The 24639-nt window shown below is 48.0% G+C and overlaps 1 protein-coding gene and 1 long non-coding RNA gene across 10 annotated transcripts in view; one reads left to right on the top strand and one right to left on the bottom strand.

Moving 5' to 3' along the window:
- Positions 1 to 24639, top strand: part of IQSEC2 (IQ motif and Sec7 domain ArfGEF 2) — a 168088-nt gene that overhangs the window by 75742 nt on the left and 67707 nt on the right. For 5 of the 9 annotated variants that reach the window (XM_080987301.1, XM_080987297.1, XM_080987298.1 and 2 more), the window contains exon 3: positions 4757 to 4852. The exons of 2 other annotated variants lie outside the window; for them this stretch is intronic. In XM_080987301.1, coding sequence (XP_080843427.1) covers positions 4757 to 4852 — 96 coding nt within the window. Of the gene's footprint in view, positions 1 to 1228; positions 1406 to 4756; positions 4853 to 24639 lie in introns of those variants that run through there. 2 more of the 9 variants (XM_080987304.1, XM_080987307.1) reach the window with 2 other exon arrangements.
- LOC308466537 lies at positions 1740 to 4750 on the bottom strand. The gene is made up of 2 exons (XR_013980871.1): positions 3851 to 4750; positions 1740 to 2133 (listed from the first exon to the last, which is right to left on the bottom strand). It is a non-coding gene; the product is annotated as an uncharacterized lncRNA (long non-coding RNA).

Raw genomic sequence — 24639 nt, 5'->3', positions numbered from 1 at the left:
AAAAGTTCTCTTGTTGATTTCTGCGGATCAAGCAAGCCAGATTTTTGTGTTGGCAATGCTGAGCTGGAGAAGACAGAAGTTATTATTTCTGTGCCTTTCTTGGTTCCCTTCCTACCACAGGTTGTGGATAGGTTTTCTGAGCAAGTTCAAACAGTGATAGAACCTAGTAAGAGAAACTGACAAACGAGTGGCATGTGTCAGTTGATGTATTTGGGGGTGTTTCTTTTCTATGCAAATGGCCACAGTATGAATTACTGTAAGCTGGGAAGGTACAGGAATGTTTGGACTCTTTGATGGGCTGTGGCTGCATTCATTAACACCCATTGCCAAGGTGCCAACTTGAACAAAATATTTTTTGGGGGGGGGCAGGTAAGCCCACCCCTGCATAACTGATCACATGATGCGGTGCATGCACACCATTTGCATGGCAATACCCATCACCTTTGGGAGGGCCCAGTCCCCTCAAATATTTTATTGGGGGGGCAAAGACCCCTTGGCCCCTAGGAGTTGGCTCCTATGCCCATTGCAATGGGGGCAGGGAAATAGCAGGTTCCAAGTCTTTTCATTCTTGTTTGGTTTCTCCTGCTGTTTTGCTAAATTGTAGCGATTTGCGGGTGGCGCTGTGGGTTAAACCACAGAGCCTAGGACTTGCCGATCAGAAGGTCAGCGGTTCGAATCCCTGCGACGGGGTGAGATCCCGTTGCTCAGTCCTTGAAAACACGTCAAAGTGCAAGTAGATAAATAGGTACTGCTCCGGCGGGAAGGTAAACGGTGTTTCTGTGCGCTGCTGTGGTTCGCCAGAAGCGGCTTAGTCATGCTGGCCACATGACCTGGAAGCTGTACGCCGGCTCCCTCGGCCGATAAAGCGAGATGAGCGCCGCAACCCCAGAGTTGGCCACGAGTGGACCTAATGGTCAGGGGTCCCTTTACCTTTACCTAGCGATTTGCTGCTGTGTCAAGCATTACACTTATCGTATTATTTTATGTACTTTGCTCTTTTGATGAGTCTGTTCATTTAAAACAAAATTGATATAGGCTGAAAAATGATTTTCTAAAATGGTCTAATGAGACTGAATAGTTCCTTCAGAGGGAAGCGCCGTCTGGATCACTTTGCGTCTCTTCCCCCTCCGCCCGCACCAGCTCAACACCAGCTCTCAAAGATCTTGCCAACAAAAGAACAGCATTTAACATGTTAACTCAAATGCTCTTCCTCCCCCTCCCCTGCCCAGCCCGGGATTTCCGCGGAAGGCGATCAGCTGACGGAGGGGGAGAAAAGGAAGAGCGGCGCCTCGCTTGGGGGGGGGGAGATCACGGCCCCCCCGCTGGAAGAAGTGGGTGTGTTGCGCGTGGAAGGAGAGAAGTTTGCGGGAAGAGGAGAGAAAGAGGCGGAGATGGAGCGCGACGTGTGAGTGGAGCTCTGGCGGGGCGGGGACTCTGCCCCGGAATCCCTGCCAAACGGGGAGGCAGAAGAGGGCGAGGCTGCTCGGGGGCCGGCCACTTTCCGGGGGGCTGGCAGGGGATAGGGCCCCCCCCCCGAGCGTGCATGATGCGCTGGCTTGGTACTTTCCCCAGAAATGCGGGGCTTCTCTCTAGGCCAGGAGTCGCGGCGCTGCTTACTGCAGAAACCATTCCGCCCCCCCCGCTGCCAGCGCAATGGAGAACCTGGGAGCGGGGAAAGGGCGGATCCATGGAACTCTTTCAAAGCCCAAACACGGAACAGGAAAGCAAGGCAGGAAGAATAAGAATAATACAAACACTTTATTAATGAACTTCTAAACCTCTGTCTCAAGGCAGTTAGCTGGGGAGGATCACGCATATTGCAGCCGTCTGCTAAGCTGAGGACTTTCTCTTCTGGGGCTGTGTGCTAAGATGGGGCTTGTTGGCCCGGCCTGCTGGAATCGCAACCCCTCCCTCTTTCTTATTCAGGGCTGATTCAAGTGTCCCATGGCAGGGCTTTTTTCTTGAATTCCTGTTGAGAGCCATGTACAGACCCCACCCCCACCCCCGCCTATTTCCCCATCCTTCTCATTCCCTCACTTGAGTTCTTCAGTGTTTTATAATGTGCAGTAAAATATGTACACAGGAAGCAAAACTTATTTATGTTGTTTGTCCCGGGTGTTCTTAACTCTGTGCCTGTGGAGGAAGTAGTGGTAGAAAGAGAAAAGAGAAGACTGGTTGGGAAAGAAAGTGACTGGAGCAGGACTGGAGCAGGAGCAGGCACTGGTTTTGTGCAGAAGCAGCGTGCCTCTGGACAAAGAACGGAAGACCCATCCTTTCGAGTTTTTGTTTGCAAGCAGCAGGAGCAGTGGCATAGCATGGGTTGCTGGTGTCCAGGGCAGGGCAAATGTTGTGCCCCCCGGGGACTGGGCAGCTGGGTGGCTCCGGAAGACGGCAGGAGCTCAGCAGGGAGCCTGCTGTGGGGGCGCCTGGTTGCACCCGTCTCATAATTTTGTGCCCGGGGCCACCGGCCCCTAGCCCCCCTCCCACTACGCCGCTGAGCCACACTTGGAATCAAGAGCAGCAGGTTAGTCATAGGGTTGCCATATTTTGAAGAGCAAAATGAGGATGCTATGACGGCCATTCAAAGCCAATAAATGCAATTTGTCTCGAATTTTACCCCTGAAAAAGAGGACATGTCCTGGAAAAAGAGGACAAGCCTAGGACAGGCCCGGGTCTTGTTCAGAAAGAAAGTGCTTAGGACCTCTAAGTCCCTTTACTTCTCCTGTCAGTGACTGGGCACTCAGGCCTGCCTTGAAATCTTGGGCTTTGCTTTGTAATCTGCACTGTGTCAGGACTGGTTGGGGTTACTGAGTGTTGAGGCGAAGACAGTCTGGACATGCTCAATGGCACATATGTTACTTTTGCCCTGGCAAGCCACTCATTGAGATGACTCAGTAGGAGGGTCAAAGCCTGCCTGCTCCAAAGGGGGAGGCGTGGAAGTTGGACTGCATCTTCCCTCCAGGGTCAGGGTGGGGTAACTTTTGCATCCTGTTGCAGCATTTCCTATAGGCGTCAAGAGCAGCCATTTCTTATCTGGGAGAAAGTAAAGGTGTGCTGGGGAAAGGGGTCGCTGTGCCTTCTGCTCACAGCCTTTGCCAGTTGTATACCCTTTTATTTTGTATCTGGGGACTTTAGTGGGAGCCACTGAGAACCAAAGCTATCCTGATCACCCACCCTTTTACATGCTTAATCATAGCCACTCTGGAATTCCAAGTTTTGGAGGGGAGGGGTTGCACTGGAATGCAATAGAGAGCCCAGAAAGCGGCTTTTAGACAATTAGGCAGATATTCCAGGACTGAAATCTGGGGCTGAAAACAGGATATGAGGCAAAGTCTTGCTTAGGATGAAACAGCACAAAACATGTTGAAATGGACCCGCCTTGAGCTCTGGTGGCAGCTGCCCTTCCCTTCCAACGTTTCTCCTTTACCTGCTTCCTCATTTGGGGTGGGGGTGGGTGTTAATCTTCACCCCTTTCTCCAAGTTGGTTGCCTCCTTCATGTTTTGATGGGAAAACAACAGGGCTTTTGAGGGGAGGGAGAAGGGGCTATTATGGGAAGAAATGTGGACCTGGTTTCTCATCCTCTTCAGTGTCACTCTCTTGAGTCGCATAGGGGAGGGTTGTTGGGAGAGGCAGAAACGTGCTGCTCACATCCTGATCCCTCTGGGTTGCCTCTCTTTGCTCTGAACTCTGCAGCCCCAATGGTCCTTCCTGCTCCTCCTGTGCAGCTTCCCTAGCAGATCCTTCCTTCTGACCTTATGTGACCCAGGCAGCTCAGTGTGCATGCTTGCCAACATGTACATACCCTCCAGGCTTCCCTGCCTCCCATCAGGTACACCCCCAAGTGCTCACCTTCGGAGCCTTTCAAGTGAGACTTGCTTTTGCCCCAGAAGCTTCTCCTCCTGCAGCTGTCATCTCAGAGGAAGGGGCAAACTGCTGGCTAAGAGAGGCGTGGGATTGGCAGAGACCCACACGGCTGCCAAGAGAGTTCCATGCCATGTTGCACATGCAGCTGTAGTCAACCAAAGACCTGCACATCAGTTTTCCTGGAGGGTGAAGGACCCCTTCGAAACATCACTCCATGTGTATTGCAGCCTAGCTCTGCTGGCGCTTCACCCTCAGCCCTGGGGCCCTGCACTTCTGACCAGGATCCCTCTGCTCCACTCCTCCTGAGGAACAAGTGCCTCAGCTTGTTGTCAGCACTGTTGGCTCTCTCTGGGCTAGTTCCCTGCTTTTTCTGTCTCGCCTACTGTAGCTTTTTCTCCTTGATCCCTGAATACCTCCCCACCCAAGTGCTTTCTTGCTCTTTCATGCCAGGCGGCCCTCAGTTCTGTGACCTGCCAAGTGTTCTGCTGCCTATCTCTTCCTGCACCTGTAGCTGCTGTGGCCTCTAATCCTTGTCCCCAGGGAACTGCTGCTCTCTGTTTCTCTTTCTCTTTCCCTCCCTCTCCCCCCCTTTCCATGGCCCAGTGTGTGGCTGAGTCTCTTCGTTTGGCCAGGGGGTGTTGCTATGTTTTTTTTCTGTTTGTTCAGTGCTGTCCTTCTTTTTTCTTGACTTTGTGTTTTTTCTTCTCTTCCTTCCCCTCTCTCTGCCCATCCATCCATCCACCCACTCCTTCTGGCACATTCCTTCCATCTGTGTCCACACATATCTCTTCCTTCATTTATTTCTCTACGCACATCTCCCTTCCTCTCTCTCCCTCTCTTTCTGTCTCTCTCTCTCTCTCTGTTGCTCCGTCTCTCTGCTGCCTTCTATAGGTCGTCCACGTGTCCCACTCTGCACCAGTACTGCTGTTCTGCTCAGTCGCTTCTCCACTCGCAGCTAGCTTCCCCCGCCAGGCACACAGGCTGCAGGTAAGCCACTCACACCCACTACCCGCAACTTGCTCACTCCAAGCCATTCCCATGTCTCAACATGCTATGCTTATCCACAAAATCCAGCATTTCCTAGACTTCCTGGTTCCCATGACAGCCCTGAGGGTTGGGTTGCTTGTAGCTCCCTAGGATGTAGAAGGCTGGGGGGGGGGTGTCATAGCACAGTGGTGGAGCCCCCTGCTTGGTATGCAGCAGCTCCCAGGCCCTGACATTTCCAGGTAGGGCTGGAAATGCCAACCCCCTGAAGGGTCACTCCTGGCCACTTTAGACAATCCTAAGCTTGATGGGCCAATGCTGTTGCTCAGTGCAAGGCAGCTTCCTTTGTTCTTAACATCAGGCGGAATGGGCTGGATTTCTGGGGTCTTTCCCCAGCAATAGCAGAATGTTCTGGTCACCAAGTGGGAAAAGAGCCAAGATTATGGGGGTACTGCTCTCAGCTGTAGATAGTTACTTCAGCTGCGGCGAAGCGAGATGCCTTTGGTAGTTCCCCTCTTCTGCTCTGCTCTCACTGCTGCCAGGGGGCTCTGGAGGCTGGCCTTAGGCCCACAGGGAGTTAGCAGGCGCCCAGCAAGACAACTGGTGTTGGCCTTGTGAACCTGTGGGGCTTTTGTCCCCATAAAAGGAAATACTGGATTTCATTTCCTCCATGCTTGCAACATCCCTTTGCATTTGCCTTACCTGTGTTTCTGAAACTTGGGTCCCCAGCTGTTGTTGGACTACAACTCCCATCATCCCTAGCAAGCAGGACCAGTGGTCAGGGATGGTGGAAGTTGTAGTTCAACAACAGCTGACAACCCAAGTTTGAGAAACACTGCACCCCTGCCACAGCTCACTCCACCCTAGACCCTGCTGATCTCCATTAACATCTTAACACAAACTACCTTCTCCCTCACACCACGCTGCAGCCTCAGGTTACAAAATAAGGACACTCTCATCTCTGTTTATGCCATGGAGATAAAGAAGCTGGGGTGTGGGCCCATTTTGTGCTCTGGGGCTAGTTTTGACAAGGGGGCTTCAGCTCACACAGAGACTGTGTGTGTGTGGACGCATGCAAGTGTTTGCAAGAGCCTAGAGCAAGTGTGTCAGACAGAAGCTGTGTGAGCAAGACTGAATGTGCAAATGAGTGATCATAAAATGACAGGGTCCTTAGCGAGTGTGTTGAGGAGTTTCAGCAAGCCTGCCCAGAGTTGCTGTCTCTCTGTCTGTCTTTTTTTCCTTTGCTGATCTTCAACAGCAGTTTGATATACAGACATTAAGTAGATGTAACTTTTCCTTGTATGGAGATAAGAAGAGACGGCCAGCTTTTGAACTGTCCCCCTTCTTGCTGTGGCTTGATCTGCAGCAATTAGCATGGCAGGTGGGAACATGGATCTCTGTGCCATGAGAAATGCCACCTGCTAAATCCTGGAGTTCAAAGTGAGACCACAAAGAGATAAGTTGGGGGCTGGGTAGATGGGGGAATGTTTCACGTACTTAATGTCTACCTGTTAGACTGCTGTGAAAAGCGGAGGTTCCCTGCCAGAAAAGAAATTGGCAGCATTATGACTTTTTGTGGGGGCAGGTGTAACTCTTGAACAAGTCTACTTCCTACATTCATAACAATTTCTCTGTAGCAAATAGTCATAGCCAAATGCAAAAGAGGACAGGCTCCTACAGCTATCACTGTTTAGAAGACGGGATTCCAGCAGGTGCTGAAATTGCCTTTTCTACACAACTCTGATGGGTGCAAGGGTCCCCTCTTCTCTGGCCTTTGGCCATGCTGATAGGAAAGCTGCCTTTTCCACGTAACTTTAAGGGGGAAGAAGATCCATGTCCTCCTTTTTACACATCACAGCTAGCAGAGCTTTCCTGGTTGCTAACACCCCCCCCCCGGTGCTTTTAACAGCTGTGTGACAAAGGAGAGATTCAGCTTTCTTCACCTGCTGAATTTCTGTTTATCATACAACTATTAATTATATAATAGCTGGGCAAGCAAAAGTAATAGAGGAATAGAAACAGACAGCTCATGTGCATAACGAGTGGTTGTGACGGACTCTGTGCATACATCTGCCAGACCTGCAGAGTTCGTGGCCCATCACAGCCTTTAATGAGAGCTCCACCTCTCTTTTAAATCAGAACCAGTGAAGGCGGTGAAGGACCTGTGTGAGTATCTGGAGGTGGTTGGTGGATGGATGGCGGCTAACAGATTGAGGTTGAATCCTAACAAGACAGAAGTACTGTTTTGGGGGGACAGAGGGCGGGCAGGTGTGGAGGCCTCCCTGGCCCTGAATGGGGTAACTGTGCCCCTGAAGGACCAGGTGTGCAGCCTGGGAGTCATTCTGGACTCACAGCTGTCCATGGAGGCGCAGGTCAATTCTGTGTCCAGGGCAGCTGTCTATTAGCTCCATCTGGTACACTGGCTGAGACCCTACCTGCCCGCAGACTGTCTTGCCAGACCTTTAAAGCCCTAAACGGCCTCAGTCCTATATACTTGAAGGAGCATCTCCACCCCCATTGTTCAGCCCGGACACTGAGATCCAGCTCCAAGGGCCTTCAGGCAGTGCCTGCTCTGCAAGAAGTGAAGTTACAGGGAACCAGGCAAAGGGCCTTCTTGGTAGTGGTGCCTGCCCTATGGAACAACCTCCCATCAGATGTCAAGGAGATAATTATACAACCTTTAGAAGACATCTGAAGGCAGCCCTGTATAGGGAAGCTTTTTAATCTTTAATGTTGTATTATGTTTTTATATATGTTGGAAACCACCCAGAGTGGCTGGGGCAGCCCAGTCAGATGGGCGGGGTACAAATTTTATCATCATCATCATTATTATTACATATATCTCACTATGGCTGATAATCCTTATGAGGCTCTAAACAATGTCTTTTGAGCCCCCATGTATGCCAAGTGGTCCACATTCAGTCATACTTTGTGCAGAGCTGGTCTAAACTGTAGGCTGGTTTGGACATAATACATGTATTTTGGTCCTTGTTCATAGTGCTTCACCTCCCCAATATGAGCTAAGATAGAGAAACTTAATGACTGAACCAGCACAGATGACTAGTAACAATTCCCGTAATTTCAGCAACTTTTCATGTTTCTTTGCAAGATAGTCTATCTCAGGAAAGGCAGTAGTGCTTGTTTTGGGGCAAAAAAAGTTTTGTGAAAACTACCCTAACGTCATGTGTAAATATGGTCATGATTGTAAGTTTTGTGATGGAGAATCTGTGGCCCTCTAGATGTCTCTAGGCTACAGCTCCCTGTTTACTGGCTATGCTGGCTGAGGCTAATGGGAGCGCAAGTTCAACAACTTCTAGAAGGCCACAGGTTAACCACTCCAGGTGTACAGGAAAGTAAGTAAAAAATTCAGTACTGCACACGAATTACAATTGCCAAACACAACTGTACAATTCATTTCGCTTGTGTTCACATGGACAAGGCAGTGCTAATTTTTTAAGCAGTTGGCTTAACCATGCAGTTCAGTTATGTTATGTATATGGCTTTATGTATTCCGTTTCTGCTACACAGAAGGTATCCCAGGTCTCTCTGCGTTCTAGAGAGGAAAGAATCATTTATGGTGGACAGAGGATAGCATTCTCATAGGCAAGTCTGTGGCCCTCCAGATGTTCTTGGACTACAACTCCTTGACCATTAGCCAGGCTGGCTGGGGCTGATGGAGTCCAAGTACACCTGGAGGGCCACAGGTTCCCCATTCTTGGTTTAGGAATAGAGAGTTGAACCAGACCTTCTGAGAGGCAAGGTGAGTTGGCTGCTTCAGGTGGGATGGGCCACTAGCTCAGCAGTAAGAGCAAGTGCAGAAGTTCTCTGGTTCAGACCCTGTCATCTCCAGTTGAGCAACCTCAAGTTGCAAGGCTTGAAAGAACTGGCAAGCCACTGAGAACTGGAGAAGATCACACCGAGCTGGATGGACCGAGTGGTCTGACTCGGTATGGCAGCTGCGTATGCTTATATGAATTCCATTCAGGGCTGCAGAGCCCTTGGGCAGGAAAGTGTCCCAAGATTGTTCCCATGTCAGTATGTGGACGAGAATGCCCGGGGGCGAGTGGGGGCAGCCCCAACGCCAAGGTGGCTTGGGCTGATCCTGCTTTGTAAAGCTCTTTTCTCATCTTAACCTTCAAGTTACCATTCATTTAGCCTTCGTGTTATGAACAAACACTTATATATAACACAGGGGATTATGGGAGCTGCAGTGCAGGGAGACTCTGGGGTGCTATTGAATGTCTTGTCTGTCACAGGATTGTGGAGTAAAGGTTGAGACTTTTTTGTCCATTTTTTTGTCCCTAAGCCATAATCAATTTGTATAAGATGACACGCTGGACGTGGTAATATTTGGTGCAGACAGAATCATGGGATCAGTTTCCACAGAGTTCATGTATCCAAGAAACAGTCAAGCATTATGAGCATTCACAAACTTTTGTCTTGATTTGGCTCCAGCTACTATTTGGAACAAAAATTGCAAAGAAATTATGAGGAAAATGCAGGGCCTGGTAACTCTGGGATAACATTGCCTTGACTTGACCATACAAGGTTGTGTAGTGGAGTTTTGAATGTGATTCTTCCTCACTCACTTTCTGAGTAGAATGTCTTACACAAAATTTTAAAAGAACAGTACCAAAAGAATAGTGCAGAAGAGAGTCACCAGCTTTATTTTTCTACAGGGGCTCCTGTGTTGTCTGACATTCATTAGGTGAAGCTTTCTCCCATCACTGCATCTGCCTGCCAATAAAAAAATCACCTGCTGAATTTCTGTTTCTTGTGCTGCTAGGAGGAAAAAATAAACGGCAGCCTGATCTATGTTCACTGATGCCCAGAAATAACCCTGTGGAAGGACTCAGGACTGCTTGCCTTTGCTCTTGTGAACAGAATGAGAGGAGTGGGGAGAGGAGAGAATGAATAAATGGATGGATGGATGGATGGATGATAATGAATATTAATAAGACAGTGATCTATTCTGTGAACAAAGTGTGATGGTGCAGTAGTATTTGAATGAATCGTGTAAGAGAAAAGTGGAATTAAGTTGGCAGGCAGGATAGTTAAATGAGGATTTATTTTGGGTTGCCAGGCTGCAACCCAGAAATCCATGCTGTGCCCTTAAGCCAGGCAACCAGTTCCTTTCCCTGTCCTGTGTCACACACTTGGAGGCTAGGTTCATTACAATATTGGGGGAGGGCAAGAGAACTGAGGGGGGAAGTGGCAGGAGAAAACACAGCTGTGTCCACCCCCCATTTCCTCTGTTGCATTAAAGGTACAATGCAGAGTTCCAGGATGTGACCTGGAGTCAGTAGTCAGCTTGGCCAGGGATGATGACAGTTGTAGTATAACACCATTTGGAGGATGAAGAATGATGGAAAAATTGTAGGTGCATTCTCTTTTGTGATTTGGAGAATTCTGTTAAAGAAATTGGGCTTTTTCCGGGTTTTGGCTTAGCAATCTTTAAATGGGTTGTGGGGAGAAATGAAAAGCCAAAGGTTTGTTAAGTTTCCCTGCTTGCCTTCCAGCTTGAAAGATGCATCACATCACCATCTCCACTCCAGCCATCACCCTGCTGCCCCCCCCCCCCGCAATGGAGGGTTTGTCTGCAGGATTATAATCCTTCTCTGTCTGTCTGTCTGTCTGTCCCCTTCCCATTTTCTAGGGATGATGACGAGGCTGAGGACGTCCACCAGTTTTGTTGCCCTGCCTCTGAGTGCAGCAGCCCCTCCTCTAGGTAACCTGGAGGGGGTGCCACCATCCCCCTTCCACGTCTTGCACTTCTAACCTGGACCCTGAGACCTCACTACACCAGCTTCAAACCCTGCCCCCCCGGCACCCCAGGGATGGGCTCAGAGGCCGTTCCAGAGACACCCTTTCCCTCCTGCATAGATCAAAGGAGGGGTTCATGGCAAACAGTTCCTGCCTTTACTCGGCTTTGAAGGAGGCAGGTTCATCTCATTTGTCATCTCTGAGTTTGGTCTTTTGCAGTCTCTGTTCTCTTGCTCTTTGCATCCTTTTGTATTTTGATATTTTGGTTCTTCGGTTGTGTGAGCTTTCTTACTAGCTCCTATGCCCTTAATAATCAGCCCAGCATACAGAAATTTAGCAGGGGAAGTATTTGTCATCTCCATGACAAAGGGTGGGGGGAAATGTCACTTTAAAAAATTTATTTGCAACAAGAGCAGGGGCCGTAAACAATAGCAACAAAAGTACTTCTCCATTTGAACTTGACGATCAACCACCTTCCCCCACAACGGGGGGGGGGGGGTGTTGCTTTGACCTCTACTTTTGTGTCAGTGACACTCCCTCACTGTTCCAGACTTTGGTTTTGAGCTTTGAATTGGCTTTTTGAAACCCCAGATTGCCAACATTTCTGCAATTGACCCTGTCTTAAACAGCTACCTGATAGGCAGAAACATACCGGGGACTCCTACATTTCTCTCTGGTGGGGGCTGCTTGCAGGAGCCTGGCTGATACAAAGGTGGCAACCCAGTTTCACTCTAGCTCCCCCCCCCCCTTTCTGCTCATCTTTAACCCTCTTAAGTTTTGGTGTAGCTAATCTCTACTGTCCATATCTTGACTTTAGATCTCCTTTTATCACTCAAACTTGCTTCTGCCATTCTGTTGTAACATTGCTAAAAAAAGAAAGAAAAGAGGACCTGCTCCTGCTGCCAACGCTTCCCAGTGGCCATGTTGCTTTGCTTCCCAAACCCAGACATGGTTGAGTTGCCAGTTTCTACAGTGCCCCTTCTCTGCCTCTAACAGCAGCTGGCAGGCAGAAGTTAAGCTGGTGAGACTTTTCTTGGTGGGGGTAAGGAGATGGGAAAAGCTTCACTTACTATTTATGGCTGGCATAAAAGGCACTGGAGCAGGGCTGTTTCAAAAGCTGGCAACCCTACTGATTTGTGAGGGAGTTGGCTGTGGTAAGGGGCTTGGTCCCAGAGGAGGCAGCGATGGCCACCAACTTGGACGGCCTTAAAAGAGGATTGGACAAATGCATGGAGGAGGAGAAGGCTGTCAGTGGCCACTCGCCTCTGTGGCTTTGCTCTGCGTCCACAGCTGGAGGCAGAGATGCTTCTGAATATCAGTTGCTGGAAACCACAGGAAGGGAGAGTTGCCCTTGGGCTCGTTTCCCACATGCATCTCGTTGGCCAGTGTGAGAACAGAAGGCAGGACTAGATGAGCCATTGGTCCCTCTAGTGTCTTACTGGTGTGGAAGGTGCCTTTCACAGTCCTAGGAGCAGTCTTCTCAAGCCAGTCTGCAGGTTCAGAGGATACAAATCCTACTTAAGGGGCTGCATAGGAGGCTGACACTTGAAGGACTGAGTCTTGCTTTGAAAATGAAGCTGGATAGAATTTTATTTGACCTTTAACCTGTAACTAAATCTTGAGTTGACCTTTCAGCTCCTGTGTCATTTTTGACGCCCTTTGTAAAAGCTGACCTGTATTCTGATGTTTAGTATTTGCTGTTGGTTGTCTGGTCTGTAAGAACATGGTTCTGGCACCAATCCTGACCACACTTCATTCATTCAAGGAAGTGCTCATTTACTTGGGGGATGGGACAGGTTCTGAACTCATAATTTCACTTTCTTCAGTGTGTCCTTGCATCATGGCTGTGGTGGTCTTCTAATCTCTTCACACATTACATTTTAAAATTGTGAAAAGCAAATGTTACAGCTGCTGCATCAGGCAGGCACACTTACTGGGAGGCTCTGGCTTCCTGCTGAGTCTACACTGTACACTTTTACTGCCACATAATGGGGAGACTGCCCCACCCCTGGTCTTGTCTCTGGAACGGACTCTGCCAAATATCCCTAACCTCCCCCAACCTTTTGCTCCAATCTCAGTTTACACATTTTTCTATGCAGACGCATAAGCCTTAAATATTACCCCCCCTTTTCTGCTTTTTCACCACCCCCACGGGGAAGAGCATTTCCAAACAACCTTTGCTGCGCCCCTCAACTCTAAATGCAGTTCTTGCACTGGCCTCTAGGGGTCCCCCTACATGCACTTTTTCTGCCTGTCGCTGCTCCGTCTCAGCCTTCCTTGCAATTTCAGGATGCTACCCGAAAGAACATGGAAACCAACCAAAAAGAAAACCCTCTTTGGAATCAGCTTCGATTGTTTGTTCCCGGTGGGACTCTGTCCAAACTGGGCACCAGCCTCTACCCTGCAAGACTATGTGCCCTTGGGACCATCTCTCTTTTCCTTTCTCTCTGTTTCTCCTTCCGGGCTTCAGGACCTGCTAGCCAACCCCCCAGGGAGCCACCTTGGAAGCAGCAGCTCTCTGCTTAATCAAGCAAACTGTTCCGGCGTCACAGACACTGGGTGTGGGCCGGGAATCCTGGACACTGGAGGGTTTTGCAGGCTGTGAAGTGTGCAGACTCTGCGTTCTTGTGCTGTGGGAGGGGGCACCCTCTGTTTTGCTTGTGCTGTCTCCTGGGTTGGCACCATGCATAAGATCTTGTATTCCCATCTGGGCCACCTGTGGATTTCATTGGAAGAAAAAAATGGCTAGGTGGAGGCAGGGCGGGCGAAGAAAGCTCACGGGGTGTTATCTACAAGGAGACATTTTGCCAAATCTGCTCTACTACTGCTGAGATTTTGATACTCAGTGTGAGAAATGTTTCCGACTTTCCCCATCTTGTCAATGTGAAAAATGAGTGTGCGAGTGGTGGAGTGTTGGCAAGTTCCACTCGTGGTTCCTGGAGTGGCCACAAGAGAAAGCTGTGTTAATGGCACATGCATTCTCCAGTTCAGCGGATTAGACAAACTGGTGGCTGAGGTGGTGGGACATATGGAATTCTGCCTGATAATAATCCCTGTGTGCTTTTCTGGGGGGAAGAGTCTTCAAGGGATGGCCTCTGGTGCAGACATCTGGGGAAAGTCAGTGACAAGGCCCAGGCTTTGCTTGCCAAAGGTCCCAGGTTCTTTTCATTTAAATGGATTTGGGTGGCAGCTGTGGCGTTGCGTCCTTTTTTTGTGCTCAGGGTACACGCGCACGTGTGTGCATGGCAGGGCAAGCAGGGCTTTCGCCGCCAGCGGTGCCAGGCACGCATGCACAGGGCACAGGGGGTTCACGGAGAGCTCACACACCAGCTCAGCCCTGGCTGCTGAAGGAGGAGGAGCCCGATTGGCCAACGCAGCCCTTGGTGAGCAAATCCCCCCCTCCCGATTCAACAAAGGGACTGGGGACGCGGTGGGCTCTGGGACGTCGGGCAGGGCAGGCTGGTGATCCCTGTGTGGGGGCACCTGGCTCACAGCCCCTAAAAATTGTGTGTCTGGGGCTGTGCACCCCCGGGGTCCCACACTAGCCCCTGGGTGGCAGGGCTGTGAAATACCTTTGCCTGAGTGATGAGCCTTTGAGCCTCCAGGTGCTGCTGGACGTTGCTCCCATCAGCTCCAGCCAGCATGGCCAATGGTCAGGGTTGATGGGAGCTGTAGTCCAGCAGCATCAAGGAGTCTATGGGTTTCCCATTCCTGGAGTAGACTGAGCTGCTTGATGGACCACTGGCTTGACCAAACCAGGTTCATGCATACATCTCTTCTCCTACACATCAATGGTTGGGCAGAGCGGCTTTTTCAAAGGCAGCAGCCACCTCTCCTTTAGTGCAAAGGACTCTGGGAAAGCCACGACTTTAATCCGATTCTGCCGCTGGGGCAAAGCAAAGAGGTAAGCAGTAGTAGTTTAATCCTCATTGGTGTGGCAGTGTGAATTACAGCTGCTGTTGGCAAAGTAGGTGCTGATTCCTGTGTTACCATGGCAACATGCTTACCATCACAAAATTGGCGTGTGGTGGGGAGGAATCTACATTTCTGCACAGCTGGGAAAGTACAATCATGGTTAGTTCCCATGCCAGCACTTTACCTTCATCTTGGTAGTTCAACCACATGGAAGCACGTTATTTGATGACAACTGTGTCACCGTCGTAATATATGAATCAGGTGACCAGAAAGCTCAGATTATGCTTTTGGACTCCAGAGAACTGCTACAGCTGAGCATCCACAGAACACGACAGTTCTGTGTAGGAAATAATGTGTGATGATAACACATGTCTATATTTTGCTGTGCTATGGCAAAATACATGTGTCCTGTGGTCATGTGGGATATTCTTACATGTGGCTTGCATGTTATTTCCTGCATGGACTTGATTTCTGTTTTCTGGAATTCATCATGTTTGAAGCACTCCTGACCCTACACAGAGTCTGTACATTTGCATCTTAATTGGCTTGCTCTACTATATGTTGACTGTACAGTGTTTGTGCCTTTTCCTAGCCGGGTTTTGTAAAACAAAACAAAAAACAAGATCTACTTTTTTCTTGCTGCCCTAAAACCCCAATCTATTAACTATGGTTAAGTACAGTAAACGAGAGCAGGTCATGGGACCCTGCACTTCTTGATCCCCCTCATCTGGCCGTCTTATTCATAGTTATTTCTGCATTGACTGTAAAAATGGCTGTCCCTAACTAGGGTTTCTGCCTTAAACAGAGTTTGCCAACTAGTTTCAAATGCTGATTAAGATGGGAACTCTGGTTTGCATTATCCATAGTTAATGCTGCTGTGATAAGGGTGTGAGCCCAGTCTTGCTCTCCCAATAGTCATGATATCAGGAATGATATCCCTGTCCCTGCTCTCTATCACATACTGACACTCAAAACTACATGTTATGAGGAATTTATGGCTTCTGCAATTCTACATCTCCACAATAAAAATTCATTAAGCAAGAAGCAGGACATGTCATCATACTGAATATTCCCACTCCCTTGGAAGTATTACAGGGGACACAGTGGATGGAGATGTTCATCTACAACAGCATTCCTCGTAAGATGCAGGCTAAAAAAGAGGTTTGCTTGCTCATACAAAATCGTTAACGAGGTGGGGCAGAAGAAAAAAGCATTGGGCTCTGTGCTGGGTGAAGAAGCAGTCCCATTCAAATGCTCCTTATTTCTACCCACTTGACCAATATGTTTTTACACACACACACACACACACACACACACACTGCCCACAACCATGAGGGCTAGATGCTTGCTTGTTTATTTTTTTAAACAAAAGCTCAGATTCTCAGGATTCCACCAGTATTGGATTTTGGTAAGCCATAAAGCGCGTTCTGCTGTGCAACTGTGGGCCTTGGCACATTTTAAAAACCACTTTCCTCTTCCACAAAACTATGGCAATCTTCTGCAAATTGTTGAAACTGCACTGAACTCCTCCCCACCCTCCTGTACCATTGGTGTGAATAAGGAATGTAGCTAGCACTACCTGCCATACAGCAGCTGTGCAAAACAGGAGCAAACGTGATGAGTTGCACCATTTCAGGCGCAGTGTGTGCCCCACCAGTTTACAAGTATGCAAAATGGGTGTGTACTGCAATGAGGTTTCTTCATGTTAACCTGCCTTTGTCCTCATTCCCCTCCCGTGCCCCTCAGGGTTTTCCTACTCCCTGTTGGATCTTGAGGGCACAGTATGAGACTTTGCACTGCCCCTACATGCAAAACAAGTCTGCCTTGCACACCAAGGGAAGGCTGTGTCTTATGAAGCGGCCATAATTACTTTAACACACTGACCAGTTGCTTGGTCCCACACTAGCTGAATAGCCATTTGCCAGCCAGTTATGAAAATGGGCTTGGACATATTGTGCAAACAGGTGCTGCTGGGGGGAGAGACTGGGGAGGAAAGCTCCTCTCCTGCCCCTGCCCCCACCTGCCTGTGGAGCATGTCAGGAATACATGCTGATCCCTCTCTGGGGCAATTCCCTCCCACCACCTGTTTTGGTCCCCTTTGCTCAGCTCCTCAGTTTCCCTGCCAGGTTATAGGCTGTCCCATATTGATGTGTGCTGCTTGAAGAAGCCCATTGCTCCATGTCTTCCCACCCCAACTTGTTTCTGTAAATAAGAAACAAAAGAGGCTTTATAACAAATACTCTTGTGTACAAAAATGATTTCGGTCAATAAATCTAAGACTTCTGTCTTCTCTGAACCAAACAATAAAGAAAAGAACAATTAAATGGATCCTGCAGACTGCTGTTGCCTCTCCTCCCTTCTTCTCTCAAATCTCGCATTCTCTGCAAGGCTGAGTAGGAGCTGGGCTGCTGCTTCTGAGACATTTGGTGGGTGGGGAGCTGGAGGATCGGAAGGTAGGGACTGTACTAAAGGAGGGAAATGGAGCAGGTGGCTTCCCTCTGTTTTGCTGTCCTAAAGCTACTTTTCCACAGCTTTTATTTTTGCCCTTATTAGGGAGCGGGTAGCAGCTTCCTGTCCAAATGTTAGCTTCTTCATATTTCTCTCCCCTCCCCAGTGCCACGTTTGGGGCTTTGAACAGATCTCTTCACCTGCATTTGTGGGGCATCTCCTGGACCACTTTGTCACAGAACTATAGGTGTATAAAATATAAACTGGTAACCACAGCGTGTCCATCTAACCCCATGAACTCAGTAGACAGAGAGAGACAGATGGCAATAAAAACTTCTGCTTTATTCTAGAGGTAGCATTTGAGGGCTGAGTGAGGGTTATCTTTATATGCCTACTACATTTTGGGAAGGTACAGTCATTGCATTCATTTAGACCAGGGATTCAAAAATACTTCCTTACGGCTCTTCTGCACGATAAGTTTTTTGCCACATAAATGTGACTTTCATTTCTCATTTGTTGCGGGCATGTGGGAAGAGGAGTTGGCTATTCCATATGAACTGCATCCACAAGACATAAGCCTCAGAATTGGCCAAAAATATTGCACCATTTCAGTATAAGAAAAAGCATGCAACGGGGAGCAACTTTCAGTCAAGACAAGTGGCCAGTAACTGTTGACTTATCTAGCTCATTATCTAAAACCCATAATTCAGTAAAATATCTTTTCCAATGGTGAATTCTGCTGACAAGAGGACACAGCCAAATATGCTTAGGGGGTGCGGTGCTGGTCCCCCCCCCCCCCGCCCATTTCATTGTAATCCTTATCATATCCTCAGCCTATAGCATGTGACAGGGAGATGCAAAGACTAATGTGTCATGTCAGAATGTTAAATGCAGATTAAACCTTCATACACCAAAGATTGGTCTAAGGTAGGTGTAAGTTTAATACATCTTGGTTACTTATGGTGGTTTCCCTCAGCTGGCTGTTGCTGGATCTCATTGATTGCATGCTGTACAGTTATAATTAGCAATGTTTGCACTCTCGGCAGACCCCTATCTAGGAACATCCATAGGGCACCAGGTGGGGGCTACCTTAGGGACACAGCAGCAGCAGGTTTTGAGAGTGGGGTGCACAAGTGACATGGAAATCCCTGCTCACCGAAGCTGCAGCTGGGAGCATCCTCAATGGGCTGTACTCCACTCATTCAGACAGGCCACTTGGATGAGCAAGTGGGATCCCCATCTGAACCAGCTCTGAATCCTCAGGGAGATTGCCCAGGGCCACAGAGCATGTCCTGAACTCTTGGTCCTCCAGACCAACTTCATTGGTGGATTCATATCTGTCTGAATTTTAGATTGGAGCATTCTGGAAGAAGAATGACAGGCTGATGCCAAAGAGCCAATTATGAGTTCAGTCCCAGGCCAGGATCTCATGCCATGAAATGCCTTTGTATGAAATTGGGTTTTACTGTGAGGCAGAGATTCGGCAAGCAAAGCATCGGCTGCATGGGCAAGGTGGAGCTGGATTGCCCCACACCCTTGGTATGTTCCTGTGTTGCTTTTGCTCTCCCAGCAGTTGAGCCCTGAAATACACTTTGCTCTGTAGGAGGCAGTGTGTGGGGTGGAAGAGAAATGGTTGAAGCCCTGAGCTCTGCAAAGCGAAATATCTCTAGGGGTGTGTGCTTACCTCCCACCCAGGGGTCCTTTGCTGCTGAGCCACTTTCCACAGTTTACCGTAGGTAAGCACATGGTAAGTTTTTGGGGCTGAGACATTTTTCAGACTTTGTCCAAGCAAGTCTGGATGGTGGATTGTTTGGCTGGCAGAAATCTCCTGGGATCAGATATCAAAGGAAAGGGAGAGGTAAGCAGGTTTGCGAAAGGGTTGTCTCCCATTTGACATTCACTACCCACCAGTCAATTTTACATTGGTTGGAAGGAGATGGGGAGACGGGATTCATGGCTTCCCTAGCAATCCACCCCATGCAGAAGCATCTGTGGTCATGGGGCTGCAGCCAGGCAGCCCTCCATCGTGCCTCTCAACCCAGTTCCAGTGGAGAAACACTCCTCTCCCTCACCATTGTTCTTTACTTTTTAATTGCCATTTGTGCATGTTTAAGTGCCCCCACCCCCAGACCCAGGCTTCTTCCAGTCCCAGCCACGAAGAGATGCCAGTAAGGACGGGGCTCCTGTATTGCTTCAGGAATGGCGCAGAACCAGAGTTTGCGTAGATGCAGCTTGCCAGGAGAAAACCTCCCCCAGCTGAGATTCTACAGAAAGTTGGAAGGTGCAGGAATTCTACACACACATCCTCCAGCATCTCTTTTTCTTAAATCTCTCCCCAGGTTTAAAGCTGCATACAGCACCACATACACGTGTGACTGTTCCCTTGGAGAAGCCGGCAACCCCAACCCACTCCAGCTCCGCTTCTTTTGTGTCAGGGGACAGGGGCCCATCCGCTTTCCTGACTTTGTGAAGCCTGCAGCTGGGGTTGCAATATTTCTTTCTATGGCCAGGCTTCTGTGCCATTAAGAGCTGCTTGACGTCCTGAATTCTAACAGTTGCAGCTTTCTGCACCACTGTCTCAATATGCCTGGCAAAGCTGTACCTATTAGACGTCTGTCTGTTGAGCAGCTGTTGGCAACAGCACAGGTTGCCCTGCTGGGAAGATGAAAACTGGCAGCTTTGCTCCAGTTCTTGTAAATATTTCCTCACAACAGCGAGAACTTAACTCGCTGGAAATTCTGTGTTAACACCTGACTGTGTTCTCTTCTTTAGATTTGCTCACTACTGCATCTGGATGAGATCACCAACCTGCCTGTTCATTGTTATTATTGTTTAATTGTACATATCTTAAACTTACCCAGCATTCAGGTTGCATCTTTGCAGTCTTAACACTAGATGGCAGCAAAATTTGAGTTCTGATCTGCCTTCCTCCTACTTGGGGGCACTTTGGGAATTGCATGGCCGTCCACCCCGCCCCCCGCCCTTCTCTAGTGGTTAAGGCAAGGCCAGTGTGGTTTCAGGGAGAGATGGGCAAATGCGGGTGCTAAGGAGTGGGGTTGGGGTGAGCAGAGACTGAGCTTTTTCTCGGGTGGGGTGGGGCTGGAAATTGGACTTTTGAATCCTGGCTTTTGTTCACAATGTTGGGCAGTGAGCCTGTGGTTCAATCACGGAGACACAGACTCAGGACTTCTTCTCTCTGCCCCAGGATTCAGTGTATTCACTCTGTTGGATTTTGCTCTTATTAAGTGCAAAGTAACACATGAGTTGGATGTTGCTCAGTGGGTCATCTAGTTGAACCAATACCTTTACTACCAAGTTAAAGTGCGTCACCCAGAGGGTTACTGATTCTAAAGAAGTGGCAGGTTTTGCCCCTCTAATTCTGCTTCTAGAAAATTGGAAGAGAGAGTTGGTTGAGGGAGGAGCTTGTGCCAGTGCTCCCTTATGCTGTTCTCAGAGTTGGAAATCACTGTGTTTAAATAATTGTGCAACCCAGAACTTTGGACTCCAAAATAGGTATACACACACAGAGAGAGAGAGAGCGGAAATACAAATATACACAGGTATTCATAATTTGCCGTTCTGATTTCAGTTGAGAATATTTGAAATCAAATGCTTTATACTTTTTGGCATCACTTGACATTGTTTTGTTTTCAGTAGCCATCAAATATGAAATCTCTTCAGCTGTCGTTTCTCAGATACAAAGTACTATTATATGTCAACTAACAAATTTTATTAAAATATCAACTGTCAAATATTAATTATTGAAATAAAATAGCATAGACAGCCAAGTCCACAAATCAAATATTCAGAGACTATCCTTTGAATATGCAGGACTGAAATTCACAGAGGATAATATATAGAGGAATGTTGGGAGCAAATTGATTTCAGCTCTAGTGTTCTTCATCCTGAAACACAGACCCAGTTCACACATCACATGAGATCTGTTTAAAATAAACTCTGATTATCATAGAATCGTAGAGTTGGAAGGGACCCCCAGGGTCATCTAGTTCAGCCCCCTGCAATGCAGGAATCTCAACTTAAGCATCCATGACAGGTGGCCTCCCAACCTCTGCTTAAACACCTCCAAGGAAGGGGAGTCAACAACCTCCTGTGGGAGTCTGTTCCGCTGTCAAACAGCTCTTACTGCTGGAAAGTTCTTCCTGGTGTTTAGTCAGAATCTCCTTTCTTGTAACTTGAAGCCATTGCCTTGAGTCCTACTCTCCAGAGCAGGAGAAAACAAGCTTCTTCCCTCTTGTGTGACAGCCTTTAAGATATTTGAAGATGGCTATCATGTCTCCTCCTAGTCTCCTCTTTGCTAGGTTAAACATTCCCAACTCCCTCAACCATTCCTCATAAGGCTTGGTTTCCAGACCCTAGATCATCCTGGTTGCCCTTCTCTGCACATGTTCCATCTTGTCAATATCCTCCTTAAATTGCACTGCCCAGAAATGGACACAGGACTCCAGGTGTGTTCTGACCAAGGCAGAAGAGAGTGCAGTGGCGTGTGGTCCGTGGACTAGGGAGACGAGGCTAGTCCCCTAAATGTTCCCCTGGCACCTCCTTCCCAAAGCCCGGAAAGCTGCTGCCTGGCTTGGGGAGGGAGGCATGATGCTCCCACATGCAACATCACACCTGTGTCACGCCCCACCCCATCACCTTACAAGCTGGTGCCTCCGATCCTAACTTTTCCCCTATGAAAAATTTCACAGCACGCCACTGATAGAGCAGGACTATTAATTCCCTTGATCTGGAAACTAGGCTTCTCTTGATGAAGCCTAGAATAGCATTATCTTTTTTGTTGCTGCATCACACTTTCGACTCATGTTCAGCTTGTGGTCCACCAAGACCCCGTGATCCTTTTCACATGTACTACTGGCAAGCCAGGTGCCCCCCATCTTATATTTGTGCAGCTGGTTATTCCTTCCTATGTGAAGAACCTTACATTTGTCCCTCTTGAAATTCATTGTTAGTTTGGGCCCAGTTCTTCAATCAGTTCTGGAATCCCGATTCTGCATTTTGTAGCATTCGCTACCCCTCCCAGTTTGGCGTCATTAGCAAATTTGATGACCATCCCCTCAATTCCTGCATCCAAGTCATTTATAAAGACGAACAGCAATGGCCCCAGGCCCCACCTGTCACTTTTTCCAGGAAGATTAGGAACCGTTAGTGAGCAGCCAATTTGTCCATCACATGATATTTCAGTTTGAAATAAACAGCGGCTTTAATGTGAATGAGCAGCATGCTGTTGCACATAGCTCAACCGTTCCCTCAGTGCTCCTCTGCTGTTGCTGCTCCATGGCCTGACTTCTTGTGTCATCAAAACCTGGGCTCATGATTTGTTTTCTTAAAACAAAACATGAGAAGTGAGTCAAAGAACAAGCATTGGTTACTTTGAAGGAAATAAACCACACGTGCTTCTGGGGACATCGGGAGGGCTATCCTCGTTTTTGTGATGTCTAAAGGAGGCGCCCACAGCTCCTGCTGTGACTGGAGCAGACCCAGGTCCTCTACCAATGTGTGTGGCACCATCAATTCTCGTTCACCCCTCAGTGAGACGGTGATAATTCTGTTATTATTTTTATTTTTAATGGATTTATAGTTTGCCTTCCCATGACAGGTTACAATATACTGTAACAATGCAATAAAGATCTGAATGGAGCTGGGGAGGGTTAGCATCTTCTTCCTGCTCTTAAATTCCATGCTGCAGGTGGGCAGACGCGGGGCAGGGTGAAAGGGGGAGGTTGATTGCCCTGATCTAGCCCCACTCCTCAGCTGGCATTTCAGGGGCTGCCCTTTGGCTCTCCCATTTTGACCCACTTCCCACAGCCCTGGTTATAAAAAGACCAGGGGGGGGGGATGTAGCTCTGCTGTTGCCAAGCAACGCTGCCCTGTGACTGCAGAAGGGAGCAGCCAGCTCTGTGCATCTGCAGGGATCCTCCGCCTGCCTGCCGAGGTTGGAGGGAGCCGGGCAGCACACAGGACCCTGTGTGTAGAGCCTTTCTTTCTGTATGGGCAGCCATGCCACTTGAAGGTGGGTTTGCAATGCTAGACTTGCCGACACCCATGCCCAGTCTTTGCCAGCACATATGGAGGCAGCTGCCCCCGCACTGCTTTGAGGGCTGCTTCTCACTTGGCATTTTATACTTGGATACAGAAACCAGGTACAAAATTATGCTTGCCTGGTAGCACCTGGCAACAATACCCATACAGTTAAAGAATTGCTTTTCTTGATCAAACACTTGGCATTTTGCAAAGAATTAAGCCTCAGCTTCAGTGTCTTTTGCTAAGAAAAGTGGGTATTTAAACACATACGTGATATTTACAGCTGAATTAAGGCAGTTATTTTGTAACTGGGTCCAAATGAAAGAGACATCCAGTCTAAATTGCACCTTAATTTAATTGTTTACATTTGTAGCCTTCCCAGACCCAATAGCCTGGGGTGTGTTAGATAATATTTTAAAATGCTCACCGTATAGATTTGACTAGGCAAGCTTAAGGGCATATTCCCGATTTACTTTAGATGTATTGATGGTATTATTTATTAATCAATTTAATTAATTTCTATGAATTCTGAACTGCCCTTTGCCAAAGGGATCCCAGGGTGATTCTGCAGATCTGCACAATTAAAACATCAGCACATGTAATAAAATCAATCAATCAAAACATTAAATTCTAAAATTAAAGTAAAATAAAATTATTCCGTTTAAAACAATCCAGACAATTATTTCATAGTAGTGGAGGTAATTTCTTATGTATGCTGCTGGACACACACAATGATTGATTGATTGATTGATTGGTTGGTTGGTTTGTTGCTCTATTGTTCCTACTTCTATATCCCGCCTTTCCTCCAAAGAGCTCAAGATGGCGTCAGTGGTTCTCCCACCTACCCCTATTTCCCCCTCACAGCAACCCTGTGAGTTAAGTTAATCTGAGAGGCAGTAGCTGGCCCAAAGTCACCCGGTGGGTTTAATGGCTGAGTGGGGATTTGAACCAGGCCTCCCAGGTCCCAGTCCATCACCCTCTTTTAGGCCTCTAGAGGTCATCACCAGCTCTTTCAGTGGAGCTCTAAAGGCAATAGAAAGTCAGTTCAGACACTGACTTCCACGTCTGCATATTCAGCTACAGTTTTGATATGCATGTGCTTAATACAGAAGCCCAAACAGTTGCCCATGTTTGATTGATTGACTAATTGAGTGGATATTTTTATCATTGTTATTTGTTGCTAAATTTATCCTTCACCAATGGATCCCAGGGCAGGTTATAACTATTTTTAAAAAAATTAAAACCCGGAGTTTAAAAAGTTAAAACAAATTACAGTCACAGGAAGAGAGTAGGTCTTGAAAACACACATCTCAGGGGTCAAAGACCAGGGGGATTGGATTCTGCACTTACTCCAAGGAGCAGCTTGCTTCTATCTTTATGATTACTACTGCTATCATTGTATCTATGTAAATGGAAGTTTACAAAGAACAGGTATGACAAGAGGGTTGCACTCTAAAATATTTCCCAGGAAACAACAGACATAGGAAGGAAATGGAGGCAAGGATGAGTAGCGGGGAAATATGCGGTGATTTCTATTACATGGACCTAAGTTGAAGTATAAGGACTAGCGGGGTATCTAAGTATTTTACAGGGCCTGATCCATATTGCTTTAGCAGCGGGGA

Source organism: Podarcis pityusensis (genome assembly GCF_964106645.2).
Source record: "Podarcis pityusensis genome assembly, chromosome: 17".
In the NCBI taxonomy this organism is placed as follows: Eukaryota; Metazoa; Chordata; class Lepidosauria; order Squamata; family Lacertidae; genus Podarcis; species Podarcis pityusensis.
This window is presented reverse-complemented; position numbering and strand designations above follow the sequence as displayed.